Source organism: Propithecus coquereli, unplaced genomic scaffold (assembly GCF_000956105.1).
Source record: "Propithecus coquereli isolate 6110/MARCELLA unplaced genomic scaffold, Pcoq_1.0 Scaffold117, whole genome shotgun sequence".
Classification (NCBI taxonomy): Eukaryota; Metazoa; Chordata; class Mammalia; order Primates; family Indriidae; genus Propithecus; species Propithecus coquereli.
Window position 1 is genome coordinate 375686 of NW_012135747.1, and position 15699 is coordinate 391384.

Sequence of the window (15699 nt, forward strand, 5' to 3'; positions counted from 1 at the left end):
AGCAACGTGTGCAAAGGCCCTGAGTTAGGAATGGGATCAATGAAAATGGAATTAATATATATCAAAATGCTAGTGAATTTCAATAATTAAATTTCTGGTCAACTCAAAACATTCATTCAGTGCCTGTTAAAAGCCAGGCATAGTACTAAGTGCTTTGTGTGTGTTATTAATACTTATTACTCACAATGGACCCTAAGCTCTGTGAGGACAGGAGCTATGTCTATTTCACTTACCTTCATGGGCTCAGAGCTAGGATATTGCCTGGTGCATAGGAGGCACTCAGTAAATGTTGAATGGATGAAGTCATAAAATAAGCAGGTATTTATTATCATTCCCATATTATAGATGGGAAAAGCAAGGCTCAAAGAAGTAACTTACTGAAAGTCATGTAACTAGGAGGTGCTGAAGCTGAGGCTCAAATCTTGGTCCATTTGACCACAAAGCCCAGGTTTCTACCATTGCCCAAGTTGCTGTGGCCTCTCCTTCCTACACGTGGGAAACTGAGGTCCACAATAAAACAAAAAGGCTTGATGGAGGTCTCCTATAATCCTAAAAATAAAACCAGCCAGCCACAGGCTCCAGACTGCTATTTTCGCCACAAGACCACATTTCCGTCACATTCAATGGCTTCCAAAGATTTGAGATGGAAGGAATACCAGCAGTTTAGGTAAAAAGTTTAAATGTATTAATAGTTTGCTCCAACGCCACATCAAGCCCTCAAGGCAGCCATGGGCTCCCCTGCCCTTGTGGTCACTGAAGGAGCAAAAGCTGCTGAGCTGGCTGTCGTGTCCTGCCTTGAGTTGTTTGTGTTCTCTCGCTAGCTGCAATGCCTAGCTCTTTGAGTCCTGTCACCAACAAATGATGCTGTTGTCATGTGCAAGCAACCAAATTAATGTGGGTGGAAAAACCCAAGCTTAGTGATTTGGGCAAATTAGTTTATCTGTCACATAGCCAGTGGTGGTGTTAAATCACTCTCTGTTTGAGGAGTAATCACTCTCCCCCATCACCACCCTCTCTGTCTTCCTTTCTGTGTGGAGGTTAGAACAGCCAAGGCAATCTCTTTTAATGACTGAGCAATCTGCATTTATGTGTTTTGACTGCCCCCAAAGAAAAGCATTCTGTATTATGTATTCTGTTTGTCCATAGTGCTATCTGGTGGTCCCTTGAAGTCACCTCTAATGATCATAATCACCTCCTTTATTCTCCTCTAGGCCCTGTCTTTGCAAAATGATCCCATTACCTATGCTATAAATTATGGAAAATAAACTCATTATGAAAGATTTTGGTGTTTATGTTTTACTTTCCATTGCATTAATAGCTTTTCCCTTTTTGCTTTTTCACTGTGAATGAAAAGTTTTCAGGCAAAATATCTATCCCTTCAAAAGAGGTAGACAGTAGTTTATGTTACCACCAACATAACTGCAGTATTTCCATTTTGCAGATGAGAAATTGAGTTGTGTGGAGGCTACGGCACAGCCTTTAGGTCCCTACAGCTCATAAATGTTGACAGCAATATAAAATTTCAGGCTTTGTGGACTGCAGTCCAGTGTTCTTAACACTATAACAAATTACCTGTTTGGTTAACTCCCCATTTATAAGTACATGAGACAGTTTAGATGAAACTTAATTCTAGTTTGTATTCACTCAACAAACCTAGTGTCTGTTGAGTCATAGGACCACACCACAGTCCAGTGAACAGAGACAGAAGAGAGACAAATCATAATGTGGTATATAGTGCTTTCTACAATGGGGGTACCATGGTTGGCCAAAGAAGTCAGAGAATAGCCTGAGAGCTGTCAGTAAAAGGTTCCCAGAATAAGCTTGAAATAAGTCTTAACAAGTTGAAGACAACCTCATAGAGAGGAGAGTTTGAAGCAGGGAAGTGATGCACTCAGACCTTCATCTTTCAGAGCTCATGTTAGCAGCATGTAGAGAGTGAGCCGGAGGGAGATGGAGCTAGAGACCAGTAAAGCAGGAGGTATTTGCAGGAATACAGGTGACAAATCTGGGACTGGCTAGGAAGTAGGGATGAGAAGGGGCAACAAGGTCAAGAGATGTCTGAGAGATCAGTTCAATGTTACCTGGTCCGGTAGCATATGGGAGGATGGGTCATCTTCTATGATGCTTTTAGTTGCCCCTAACATAAGCTTGACTCAAACTGGCTAAAACTAAAAAGGATACAATGGCTCACATAACAGCTAAGTGCAGAGGACTGGTTGGTCCAGGGGCTCAACAGTGTCACCTAGGACCCAGGTTACCGCCATTCCTCTGCTTTGCCATCTACCATGTGAACTTCTTCCTGAGTCTGTCTTCTCTCAGCGAAGAGAAGCCATCAGCAATCTGAGCTACATGCTTTCCTGTTTACATCGAGACAGAGAGACACCGAGAGAGAGGGGTGGGAGAGAAGCCAGGAATCTCTATTGTCATGACTTTCCCTAAAAGCAGGAGGCAGCAAACTGTCAACGGCTCAGATTGGGTCAGGTACCCATTCCTGAGCCAACCCTCTATGGCCAGGGGAATACCATGTTCCGAATCCCATGTTCTGGGATGGGGTTCCTGAAGAGTTAATAAGATTAGATTACAGGCCGGGTGCAGTGGCTCACGCCTGTAATCCTAGCACTCTGGGAGGCTGAGGCGGGCGGATTGTTTGAGCTCAGGAGTTCGAGACCAGCCTGAGCAAGAGCGAGATCCCGTTTCTACTAAAAAAAATAGAATAGAATTATCTGGACAACTAAAAATATATAGAAAAAATTAGCCGGGCATGGTGACACATGCCTGTAGTCCCAGCTACTCAGGAGGCTGAGGCAGAAGGATCGCTTGAGCCCAGGAGTTTGAGGTTGCTATGAGCTAGGCTAACGCCACGGCACTCACTCTAGCCAGGGCAACAGAGTGAGACTGTGTCTCAAAAAAAAAAAATTAGATTGCAATGACTGATTTAGACAAATTAAGGCCTATCTTGGAACTAGAGCCCATCTCCAATCTCATTAGTCTGGGGGAGAGGGTGAAAAACTATTGAGAAGTTGTATCCATTCAAATGTTTTTCAGTTGCAAGAAACAGAATACTCTGAATCACCCTGGTCTAAACACAACAACAAAGTCAATTTATTATCTTACATAACAAGAAGACCTGAGGCAGGAAAGCTCCAGGGCCAGTTAATTTAGCAGTTCAATGACATCACCAACAGTCAAGGGTTTTCCACTCTGCATCTTCATGGCAGGTGTACCAACATTACCTGCAGGCTACCTCTACTCCAGGTTGTGAGGCAGTGGTTGGCCAATCCCACGACAATGTCCAACAGAAGAGCTGCATATCACTCATAGAAGCAAGAGAACCTTTCCTAGGCCTCTTTCACACTCTCCTCACATTGCTTTAGCCAGAACCATGTCACGTACCCATGAGCAAACCAGTCATTGGCCTGATGAGTGGAACCACTGTGATTAATTTAGACTAATCAGGATCCTCCCCTGGGGCTGGGGCTGACACTGAGTCCCCTGAAGTACAAGGACATACAGGGGCCGGTGGATGTATGTCTGAACAGAATCCTGTTAGAAAGGAGGAAGGGAGAGTGAACAGGTGCTGGGTGGGCAACCGTCAGTGGCTACTGCAGAGGTCAACCAGGAGGAGCTAGAGGAACTTCCCAGTTCACTGACTGGGCAGATATGGCATCACCAACTGACCGAGAAGACTCACTAGAGAGAGAGTGAGCTCACTCTCGGACCTGGTGAATGTGAAAAGCTCATGGACCAGCCAAGCAGAGCAGTCTAGAAGGTAGCTATATGTAAGGGCTGACAACCCCCTTCCTCTCAACCCTTCTTCCCCTGGCTTCCAAGACACTATACTGCCCAGTTTTATCTCCTGTCTCTCTGGCATTCCTTCTTGGACCCCTTTGTTGGCACCTCTTCTGCCATCCATCCCTAGAATATTGGGATTCCCTGGGGTTCTGTTCCAGGCCCTCCCTCTGCTCTTTTTACTCTACAGATTTCCCCTAGGTGATCTCATCTTCTACTATGGCTTCAACTCCCAAATCAATGGCTCCAGCCAACCTTTCTGGGCCTCACATTTAACCACCCACTGGGCATCTCATCTTGGACTTTAGTCTCCCTCAGTTCCCCATAAGCTCTACAAGATCCTCTTCATTATTTGTCATGACAATTCTGGATACTTGTTTTTTCTGTCTTATATAATGGACTATGAAAATGCAAGTTCAAGCTGCCTTCTCATCCAACTTTATTGCTATCCTAAGCCCCTGTTGTCATATCCATTCTTTACTTTCTTCCCTTGCTCAGTTGTATTTGTCGTGGAACAGGTGGGCAGGGGAGCTAACCCCTATAGACTAGGTGTCTCGAGCTCCTTGTCAGAGTTGTACAAGATTGTATTATTGTTTCCTATTATTCACTTTTTTTTTTTTTTAGTGATGGGGTCTTGCTATGTTGCCCAGGCTGGCTTTAAACTCCTGACCTCAGGCAATCCTTCTGTCTCAGCCTCCCAAAGTGCTGGGATTACAGGTGTGAGCCACCTCACCCAGCCAATTATTCACTCTTTTCACTGTAATAAGAGCATACATCCCCTCATTTGCTAAGATACTTTTGGTTTCAAGTCACAGAAACTCCCCATTTAACTGGTTTAAACAGTAAGGAATTTATTATTTAAAGAGATAAGAGGTTCAGAGGCAAAGTAATTCCAGGGTTGGTTAAGTCAGTAGCTCAAAGATATCCTAAGAACTCAGGTTCTCTTCTCCTTTCTGTTTCCCTGACCTCTGCATGTCAGCTTGGTTCCCAGGCAAACTCTCCTCATGGTCAATATCTCATAAGAAGACTGAAGCACCGTTAGGCATTTGTATTAATCAGCTTTTTTGAGATTATGCTGCTGTAATAAACAACCCCAAAATCTTTGCAGCTTCAAACAACAAGCATACAGAACTATACTTTTTTTAAGATAAAGAAAAACTTTTCTGCCTACTTCCAAGTGTTCTTAAAAAAAAAAAAAAAATCGCAGCTTCTGCGGCTGTCAAAAAAAGAAAAACTTTTCCAGAAACCCTCCAGCAGCCTTCCCTTCAACCCATTGGGCAGAACTGCATCACATTTACATGCCTGAAAAAAGTCACTGGCAAATGTGATTGTTTTAGCTCATTTAAAACTCATTCCTTGAAGATGGAGGGAGGATGGCTACCCTGAAGCAAAGGTGTGCGCAGAGGAGGAGCTTCCTGAACAAAATCAGGATTCTGTTAAAAGGAGAAAATAATATGGCTGTTGGGCAGGCAACTAGTATGCTTGTTATGTTTGCTACAATACTCTTCATCTCAACCAAACTGTCTCAGTAAATGACACACCACTCAACCAGTTGTAGCCAGACACATGGAAATCACCCTCCAATCTCCATCTCTCTCATCTTCCACTCCATCCAATCAATAATCAATTTCATTTATTCTACCTTGAACATAGCTCTGTAATCAGCCGCCTTCTCTTGGGCCACCCAAGTTCAGGGCAGCACCATGATCTTTCACCTGGACCAATGCAGCACACTTGTCATTGGTTTCTCTGCATCTAGTCTTGCTAAACCTCAATCCAGGCTCCAAGCTACTGACAGTGCCTCTTTATAATGCAATTCTGATCATGTCACTTTCTTATTAAAAACCCTTCTTAGCCTTCCCATTGCTCTTAGGAGAAAGTTCAAACTCCATACCATGCCTTTCAAGGCCCTCTGCCATTTGACCCTGGCTACTTCTCTGGTTTACCGCTTAACTAATCGTTTTCTGGCTTCTGGCTTCTCCCCTTCACCTCAGTATCCTTTCTCATCATTCAGGTTGCAGGTTACAGGTCACTGCCTTGAAGTGGTTCCCTGTTCCCAAAATGTAATGCCCTATACTTCCTCTAACACTCTATTCGTCCAAATTTATCTTATTTGTTTAAGCTTATCTTCCCTCTAGACTATAAGTTCTGTAAGGGCCTGTGGGGTTAAATCCCTATCACCTAGCACAGAGCATGGCTACAGTATTAAACAAAACTTAGTTATAGATTTGAAAGTTTTCATGTTATAGACCTACAGGTGGTAGTTGACACCAAAGATATATATAACCCAGACAGAGGGTATTGCTGAAGAGAGCAAGAACATGAGAAGAAAGACAATGATTATTACGATGAAGAAATGAAGAAGGATAAGGAGAAGAATGAGAAACTAGTAGCCAGAGAAGTAGGAGGAACATCAGAAGAGAATGTACTCATCAGCCAAAGAAGAGAGAGCATCAGGAAATTGGAGATATCCGACAGGGTTACCCGCAGCAAAGGGGACAGAATATGGACTGACAAGTGTTATTGGATTTGATTACAGAGCAAGAAAGATAATGTTGGAGAGCAGATGGACTGCTCCTTTGTCAACCTAATATACTTAAGAAGGTATCTTCCCCTCATTGTCATTAATTCCTCCAACCATTGGTCCAGCAAAGATTCACTAAACATCTGCTGCAGGCCACGTACCGTGTTAGGCCCTAGGTAGACATGAGAAATAGAGCACAGTTCTCTCAGGCCTATGGGGTTCAGTATACTTGCCTGCAAGGGAAAGTTACAATGCACCAGGGCTGGGTGTTTTATTGGGATTGGTGTTGATTGGTTTTCTGAATACATTTGATGAAACAAGAGCTAGTGTGCAAGTCCAAAGGTCGGTAAGACTTTATCATCTTGCTTTGAGCTGGCAGGAGGCAAAAGGGAAAGTGTGTGTAACACATTATTATTGCATCATTTCTGTCTGTTCATAAGTGGATTCTGGGTTTTTCCAAGAAAATTGGTTCTGTCTGCCCAAAGGCAGAAAAATGACAGAGCAGTTCAATCAAAAGAGCATTCTTTTAAAAAATCCTCCAGACTTGATCCTACTTAGTATCCACTCAGCAAAGATGTTTTCAGCTTTCAGGCCTACATAGTATTATTGACTAAACTACTGCTCCACTATTTTTTTTCTGCCCTTGTATTCTAACTACTGTAAAACAGTGTAGTGTAATGTTCAAGAGGTCAGTGAATCAAAGCCTTCTAAAAATGAGTAGGTGTCAGTGGGGTTTGGGAGTTGGATGGAGACAAAGGGAGGGGCACTATAACTAACTAGAAGACTATCTTAGGGTTTTCATTGAATACTCATACATCTCACTCCATACAATAGACATTGTTTTGAAAAAAGAGTTTAACTCAAAATGTCTTTAAGGCACATTATCTTTAATGCCCTACAAAAACATTATTTAAGGAAACTCTACCCATCAAAAAAAAAATTTTTTTTAAAAAACTAGGCATTCTTTGAAATGTGCATAATAATTTCCTAACTTGTAATTGGGATTTTGATACACTTTTTTTTTTCCCACATGTAGAACTAGGTAAGTAAGTGATGCAAATATCTGCCCACAGCCTCAATCAGACTTTAGTTTTTGGGGTCCTGGCCGGACATGGTGGAACAGAACTAGGAAAACAAGCTCGGAGGAGCCTATCGCTGAAAGAAATGCCTCAAGGGACACTGAGCTCACGTCTGGACCTTCCCAGCGCTGCCATCTGAAGTCCCAGGGGACCTGGAGGGGGTTGGGCAAGAAGGGGGCAGAGTAAATCCTCCCCCACTGGGGAGGCTGAGAATAATAATTACACTTTCTGGGCGCTTACAACAGCCAGGCTCTGCTCCTAGCTCTTGGCGTATATCGGCTGAGCTAATCATCCCGACAAACCATGACAAAGTTACTATTGTTCTCCGTTTCCCGGATGAGAAACTGAGTCAGAGAGGTTAAAAGCCCGATGTCATACACCAGAAAGCGGAGCGGGTACCTGACCGGTAGCCGTTAGAGGTGTCAGTAATATGCCTCAACTTTGCTAAAATGGATGAGAAAAATTCTCACCTTTAAGACCGCAATCAGGGCCCGCCTGGGGAAGCAGGTGCTTATCAAACCCTTTTAAGACAAGGAATTGCTCTGCGGGAAGGTGGGTGTGAGGGTCACCCGTGTGCGTGATGGAGGAGAGGTAGGCGGTCAACTCCTGGCTGGTCCAAGCTGAGAGTATGCTCATTTGCCCTCCTGTGCCAGGGCCCACAGCCAGCCGGCCACCTCAGGAGGAGAGCAGAGCCGGAGCCCGCCGCCAGCCACGTGTCCTAGGCTCCCAGCCAGGGGCCGGTGCGCGGAGGCGGGGCACGAGGGGCGGGGCTGGGGCGGCGGACGCGCGGGCAGGGCGAGTGCGCCTGCGCACAGGCTGGGCCCGGCGGGGCGGGCGCGCGGGCCGAGCCGTGTTAAAGGCGGCCCTCCGCCCCGGTGGCCGCGCCAGTCCTTGCAGTGCGCAGGCGCGGGGCTCTTCTTGTCAGTCGGAGCCGCGTGCGGGCTGGTGGCTCTGTGGCGGCGGCGGCGGCGGCTAGTCTCCGGCACGATGAGCGGCTTCAGCAGCGAGGAGCGCGCCGCACCCTTCACCCTCGACTACCGAGTCTTCCTCAGTGAGTGTCGGCGGCCCGCCGCCCTCCCTCCCCGCCTGCCCATTCATTCCCGGGCCTCGCCTCCCGCGGGCGGGTGCGGCCCGCGTTCATCCCCTTGTCCCCGGCGCGGGCCCGGCTCCTCGGGCCCGTCCCCGGGGCCTGGCCGGCCCTCATATTTCACCCTTGCGGGCGGTACAGTGTGGGTCCGCCTCCGGCCATCCCTCTCTGCTAAAGGGAAATATTCCCCTTTCACACGCTTCGGAGGACCCGAATCGGGACCAGGCTAGTTTCGCAGGTGTTCGGCTCGGGCAGGGTCTGATGGGAAAACGAAATCACTGAGTCACCCTAGAAAGGTGCCTGGAGGTAAAATAATCCCCGTAAGAGGATTGCTCGGTTTGGAGGAACGCGGAGCGGGGACGATGACTTCCTAAAGACCTTAATTCCGCCGCTGTTGCTCAGGTTGTCGGCGCTTAGAGGATTGTCGGCTCATTTTACAGACGGGGAAACTGAGGCCCAGATCGGAGCCGCAGTGGAGGGGCTGGACCCGTCCTCAGGGGTCCCAGTAGTGCTCCTGCGTTTCCCGCTGCGCTGATGCTGGGAATGTTCCTTATGAAACAGAAAGCTGTTCCCCTCAAGTCAAGCAGGTGACGTCAATCAGGGAAGCATGAGTAAGAAAGTGCCAAGTTTTCACCCTTGCTCAGGAATCGTCGTCCACGGGGTGCCTACTCCAAGTCCTGCACCTAGAGCTGCACTTAGAAGCGCAGAGGTTGCAGGCTAGGGCGCTCAGCGGTCCTTGCCTCGCAGGTGGAGGAAGGCTACCTGGGGGTTTATCTTAATTCTCTCTCCTCCACCCCACCCACACACACACCGGAAATAGATTGTTGGCGATAACGTAGGTGTTCGAAAATGTGTCGCCAAAAGCTCTTCTGTTTTAACTTCTTTTGAGTTTTATTTGGAAGGAAATTGGCAGGTGCAGTGAACTCTGAGTTGGTGTGTGAAGGGGGAGGAAGGGGGGAGTAGAAGGGTCGAATGGGAATACGTATTGAACAAATGAACAAAGCTCCCCGCAAAAAAGTAGCCTAGTGAGGGAGGAAGAGGAAAGTGAATCCTAAAGCTTGCACCTCTAGCTCTTCAGCTACCAGGCAAAACTCAGGGAGAGTGGGAGAGTGGGACTCCACATTTTATTTAATTTCGGAATTAAGCAGCAAAGGCAATGCAAGAACTTTTGACAAAAAACTCATTGAACCTTTTTTTCTGGAAATAGTGTTGGTTCCAGAATTTCTCTGTAGGAGGAGCATACAGAAGAGACTCTCTGGTTTGAAGGTCAGGGGATCATCTGGGCAATTGTTTTCAAGCCATATATGCAGAACAAACATACTGTTTTTGCTTAGATTAGTTATTGGCAGTGAGTATTTGATGGCCATTATGGGAGACCAAAGCCATTCCTTGACTTTGGCACTGGCTAACGTAACTGTTTTTATCAAATGGAACTCTCTGGAATTTAAGAAGTACCAATAATTATTACCAACTATATCATTATCAGATTTTAAGTGCTTTTCTAAAGACATAGATTTCTTAGCATCCTTCCTAAATAGAAGTATAATTTTTTACCTTTATAATGTTAACATTTGTCAGTCTCTGATAAGGGTGGAAGGACAACGAAGTCACAGTCCATGCTGAAGGGACCTTTACAGGATTAGAGGTGATCACTGTTCAGTTTTTCCTATTCCACTTTGATTTTTAAACTTGAAGGGATGCAATGTGGACAGCTCTTAGGTTTCCTAAAGAATAGCGAGGAAGGCCGGGCGTGGTGGCTCACACCCGTAATCCTAGCTCTCTGGGAGGCTGAGGCGGGCAGATTGTATTGAGCTCAGGAGTTCGAAACCAGCCTGAGCAAGAACAAGACCCCCGTCTCTACTAAAAATATAAAGGAATTAATTGGACAACTAAAAATACATAGAAAAAATTAGCCGGGCATGGTGGCTTGGGAGGCTGAGGCAGAAGGATCGCTTGAGCCCAGGAGTTTGAGGTTGCTGTGAGCTAGGATGACGCGATGGCACTCTAGCCCGAGCAACACAGTAAGACTCTGTCTCAAAAAAAAAAAAAAGAATAGTGAGGAAGTCTTGAGATTATGTTTTGAGCCAGATGCACATGTAGTCCCCAGCTACTCAGAAGGCTGAGGTGGAAGGGTCACCTGAATCCAGGAGTTCAAGCCTGGGCAACATAGCAAGACCTATCTCTATTTTTAACAAAAGATTTAAAAGTTATTTTTTATATAGTTAGATCTCTGGAATGTAGAAATTAACTCGGTTATCTTTAAGGAAAATCATAAACTCAGATGATGCTGTCTTTGTGGAATATCACTTAAAGCAGCATCTTCTATAATGTAGCAAATTGGTCCCCTCCCTTCTCCCCAAGTATTTCATAATAGTTCTGTAAACTGTTCAGTTATGTAAGATCAGTTCCAAACAATTTGATCACCTTTTGTGTACTAGGTACTGCTAGGCTCAGGGGATACAGAGGTTTATAGGGCACTCCTGCTCTCACTATAGGAATTAATACCTGTTAGATGCCTATGGAATGCATAGGATGAAAAGCCAACCCAGTCTTGGAGGAAGGTCAGCAAAGGTGAAGTGTACAACCAGTTTTCCTGTGCAAGAATAAAATCTTGGTATAAAAAAATGTGTACTGTGTACATTTTGCAGTATAATTCATCACAGTAATAACTTCTTCTAATTGATTTTGCAGAAAATGAAAAAGGACAGTATATATCTCCATTTCATGATATTCCAATTTATGCAGATAAGGTAAGGCATCCTTGTCTTTTGGACATAGTCTTTTTCTTTTTCTTTCTTTCTTTTTTTTTTTCTGAGATAGGGTCTCTCACTCTGTCATCCAGGCTAGAGTGCAGTGGCACAATCATAGCTCACTGCAGCCTTGAATTCCTGGGTTCAAGTGATCCTCCGGGCTTAGCCTCCCTAAGTAGCTGAGACTACAGGCATGTGCCACCATGCCACAAGGCTAATTTTTAAATTTTTTATAGAGATGGGGTCTTGCTATATTGCCCAGGGTGGTCTTGAGCTCCAGGCCTCAAGCCATCCTCTCTCCTCTGCCTCCCAAAGTGCTAGGATTACAGGTGTAAGCTGCTACCACCTGGCCAGGACACAGTCTCTACTCAGATCAGCTAGTTCTACATACCAGTTTTCATGCATGTCTCTTAACAAGTGCTTAAAATGCCCCATTGTGCTGTGAGTTAAAAATTCATTGAGTAAATAAGAAGTCAGTATTAAAACAAGATTATTTGGTTAAAGAAGCAACTGTAAATTGGAGAAGGAGAAGAGGAATAAAAGCAAAAGTTTTTAAGCTGCCTTGGTTTAAAAAAAAAACACATTGGTCTTTTCTGTATGTATGTTTGGAACTAAAATCTTAGTACTTCATTAGTGGTTTTAAAATAAAATGGGTAGCCAGCACAGAATTTTGGCTGTGGGATGTTTGTTAAAGAGTAAAAATAAACTAGATTGTTCAGTGAGTATAGGAACATTCAGTAATGGGCTAATAGAGTTAAGATTTGCAAATAGGCTGGACGCGGTGGCTCACGCCTGTAATCCTAGCTCTCTGGGAGGCCAAGGCGGGCGGATTGTTTGAGCTCAGGAGTTCGAAGCCAGCCTGAGCAAGAGCGAGACCCTGTCTCCACTAAAAATAGAAAGAAATTAATTGGACAACTAAAAATATATAGAAAAAATTAGCTGGGCATGGTGGCGCATGCCTGTAGTCCCAGCTACTTGGGAGGCTGAGGCAGAAGGATTGCTTGAGCCCAGGAGTTTGAGGTTGCTGTGAGCTAGGATGACGCCACGGCACTCTAGCCCGGGCAACACAGTGAGACTCTGTCTCAAAAAAAAAAAAAAAAAAGGATTTGCAAATTGTGTTAATAAAGTTAAGTACACAGACTTCTAACAGGAAATGACTGTTCTGATATATACCAGTAAGCTGAAGAAATCCAACTTCAGCACACGTTGGTAGGTTTACCACAAATTGGTAAAAATCTTTACATTTCTAGGGGGGAAAAAGTCTATATATACCAAAATATTTATCATTCTTTAGTGGTGGGATTACCAGTGACTTTTTGGTTTATTTTTATTTGTGCCTTTTTATATTTTTGAATCTTTTAACAAAGAGCTTGTGTTATTTGTACAACTTTAACTAATTATTTTTAAAAACACATTTTTTTAGCCTCATTTCCAGTGGGAAGTTCGTACTGTATTTAGGAACTTAACATAAAGACAAATATCTGATTCGTTTTATACCTTTCAATTTTTTTTCTTCAATAGGAAGTTTCATTCACATTGAGTAAAAAGCTTTTTGTGTTGTAAAAGGAAGTCAATAACTTCCTTAGCTAGATGTTAGTATATAATACATGTGAACATCACTTTCCAATGCACATCTAGAATAATAGTAAATATGAAATTTTGGTCTTGTGTATGCCGAGTCTTATAGTTTTTCTTGGCTTGACTATCAGATAGAAATAGACAAATTCACTGTACTTCTGCCAGGAGGATTGCTGCAGTTCTGTACTGACAGTTGGACACTGGCAGAAAATCCAAATTATTCATTGCTTCAGAGGAGCCTACTTAAGCTGGGCTCCAGTTGGAGGCATTAGAGCAAACAGTCTGAGGCCAATTATGTGCCACAGTTACAGAAGGGACCTCTAATTGGCATGTGTTTTCCTGTGGGAGTCTAACAAAGTTGTATTTATTCAGAAACTCTAATTTGTTACATCTGATTTCCCAGGAGTTGATATGAATGGCAGAATCCTCTTCTCTTGAATTGGCCTCATTAGGTTGGCTTGAGTTATCTGTTGTATGATGTATGTATATCGTACTGTAAAGCATTTTATAGTAACGTCTCTGACCATTTTGAGTAATGAAGAGATATAAAACATGCTTTTAGTTTATTGATGGTATGTTGGCATACAGGTACGGCAAGGAAGGAAAACTTTTTTTTTTTTACATTATGGCTGTTTTTTGGTGTACATAGTGATTTTCATCAAGGACCAGAACGATCATAGAAGTGGTACCTACCCTTACTGCTGCATCAAGTTACTCCAAAATAGGAAACTAAGACTACTACATTTTGGTGTTGTGTAAAACATCTTCACTCAGATTACCCTGTGACACTGAAGTCTTGGGAGGGACTGGTTGTGTCTATAAAGTGGATTACTCAAATGAAGACTCTGCCCTTGTCCCAGCTGGAAAGCATAAAGCTCTTGTAACGAGTTTGGATTTCGCCAGTGGTCCAGACTTCAGTGAGCCCCAGTGCTTCTAATTCCTGCCTGAGAGGCCGGAGAGAGTTCTTTTGTTTTGTTTTTAAGGAAGTTATTTGTTTAAAACACAAATAAGGGTGTGGTAAACAGAAGTTATTTCGGGCTGTGGCCTAAGAAAAAGATCTGATTAATTCGATTTGTTACAGAATAGTGTGATTTCCTTTTTTTTTTTTTAAATTCCAATGCAATTAAGTTTACATAAGTACATTCCCATGTGCTTGGCCCTAGACTTTATTCCTAATATGGTCAGTGATCTGAGGGGTGATAATAAGGCAATGTCATTATCAGTCTTTAACACATTAACATACCTTTAACACAGTTCCACAAAGGAAAAATGTCCAAGGACTTATATTCTACTCCATGTCAGGACCTTTCAGTGTTGACAACATCCAATTTGGCATATGCCATTAGGTAATCAATCTAGCTAGGTCTGGAATTTCTTGTGACTGAGATACGCTACTTGGATTATTTCCAAATCCAATGGGTGGAAAAGGCAAAATCAAGGACTCACAGGATTTTTTTTTTGTTGTTAACGGTGAGAGTATCCTTTGCTCTGAGTTGATTTGGGGATCAAATGTAAAAGCACCTGGAGCTGAGAGTATCTTCCAAAATGGAACTTCTGAGGTACCAGAAATTTAGAAAATCTAGAGCATGGTGTAAACAGGGTCTCAACACTGGGTAGGTAAAAGCTTTATCTAAATCTTAAGGAGCTCAAATGTTGTGACTTGATGTTTTGATTTTAGAAGTTTGATATTTTTCTATTCCATACCTTAAATTTTCATGTTAAATCCTAATTCTGACAATGTAGGGTTCCATTTGTTTTTTAGGTGACTGTTGGGAACATATAGAAGCATATATAAATCGTAAACTGTGTTTCTTTTTTTCCCTTCTGAAAGAAAGTCAAGCTTCTAATCAAATAGATTGGTGCTTCAGAAACTTAACAGAATATTTTCTGCAGCTTGGTATAAACTTTCTTGGGAAAGTTTCCATGGTCAAAATTCTTAGTCATTGGAAACCATAGAAAAGTTTGGCAACTGGAGATGCAGACCCTTTTATTTGATTTTATAAAGAGAAGAAAATAAACAGATTATGGTTAGAATATCCTTTTTCAAAATTTAGTCATCCTAAAGCTTACCTGAAGGGAAAAAATAGGAGCTTATTTTCAGTTATGACATGGGAAATTAAGTTATTTATTAATATATAGGTATATATGGTAGTTTGTGTTACTAAATACAGGAGTTTGTTTGAACTGCTATGAGTAGGAAAATCTGTGTAACTGGAAAACAAATGAATACTACTGAAAGTCTTATTTGTGTGTGTGTGTGTTTTAATTTTTTTACTTTAGTAGGTTAACTCTTTCCCCAGACTCTTAACACAATTTGTTGAGAACTGTGTTTTTGATTGGTATAAGTCATGTTTTTCTTTGCTAAGTTAAACAATTCTAAATAAGGGGCACAACAATGTGAACTTTAGCCATCTTATTTCTTTCTCTTGGCTTCTCAAATAGACTTTTGTCACTTGCCAATGAAATAATTCAGGAATCTATTTAATTTTTTCTTTTTTTTTAGAGACAGGTTCTTACTCTGTCACCCAGGCTGGAGCGCAGTGGTGCAATCACAGCCTCAAACTCTTGGCTTCAAGGGAACCTCCTGCCTCAGCCTCCAAAGTGGCTGGGACTACAGGCATGCACCACCATCCCAGGATAATTTTTATTTTTTTAGAGACAAAGTCTTGCTACATTGCCCAGGCTGGTCTCAAACTCCCAGCCTCAAGCGATCTTCCTGCCTCAGCCTCTCAAGTAGCTGGGATTATAGGTATGAGCCACCAAGCCCAGGCCCATTTACTTTTAACAACTTAGAATATGTTTTTTTATAATCATATAACCAACTTTACAGCCAAAACCTAAAAGTAAGGGTTAAGAGCTGTTGTCACTTGGTAAGACTGAATAAGGTAAAAT

General features: G+C 43.1%; 1 protein-coding gene across 1 annotated transcript in view; it reads left to right on the forward strand.

The window, feature by feature from the left end:
* The first annotated feature begins 8282 nt into the window (after nt 1-8282).
* PPA1 (pyrophosphatase (inorganic) 1) overlaps nt 8283-15699 on the forward strand; it is a 31703-nt gene continuing 24286 nt past the window's right edge. Inside the window, exons 1-2 of the mRNA XM_012658445.1 lie at nt 8283-8443; nt 11171-11229. Coding sequence (XP_012513899.1) covers nt 8380-8443; nt 11171-11229 — 123 coding nt within the window. The 5' untranslated portion in view covers nt 8283-8379. The remainder of the gene's footprint in view (nt 8444-11170; nt 11230-15699) is intronic.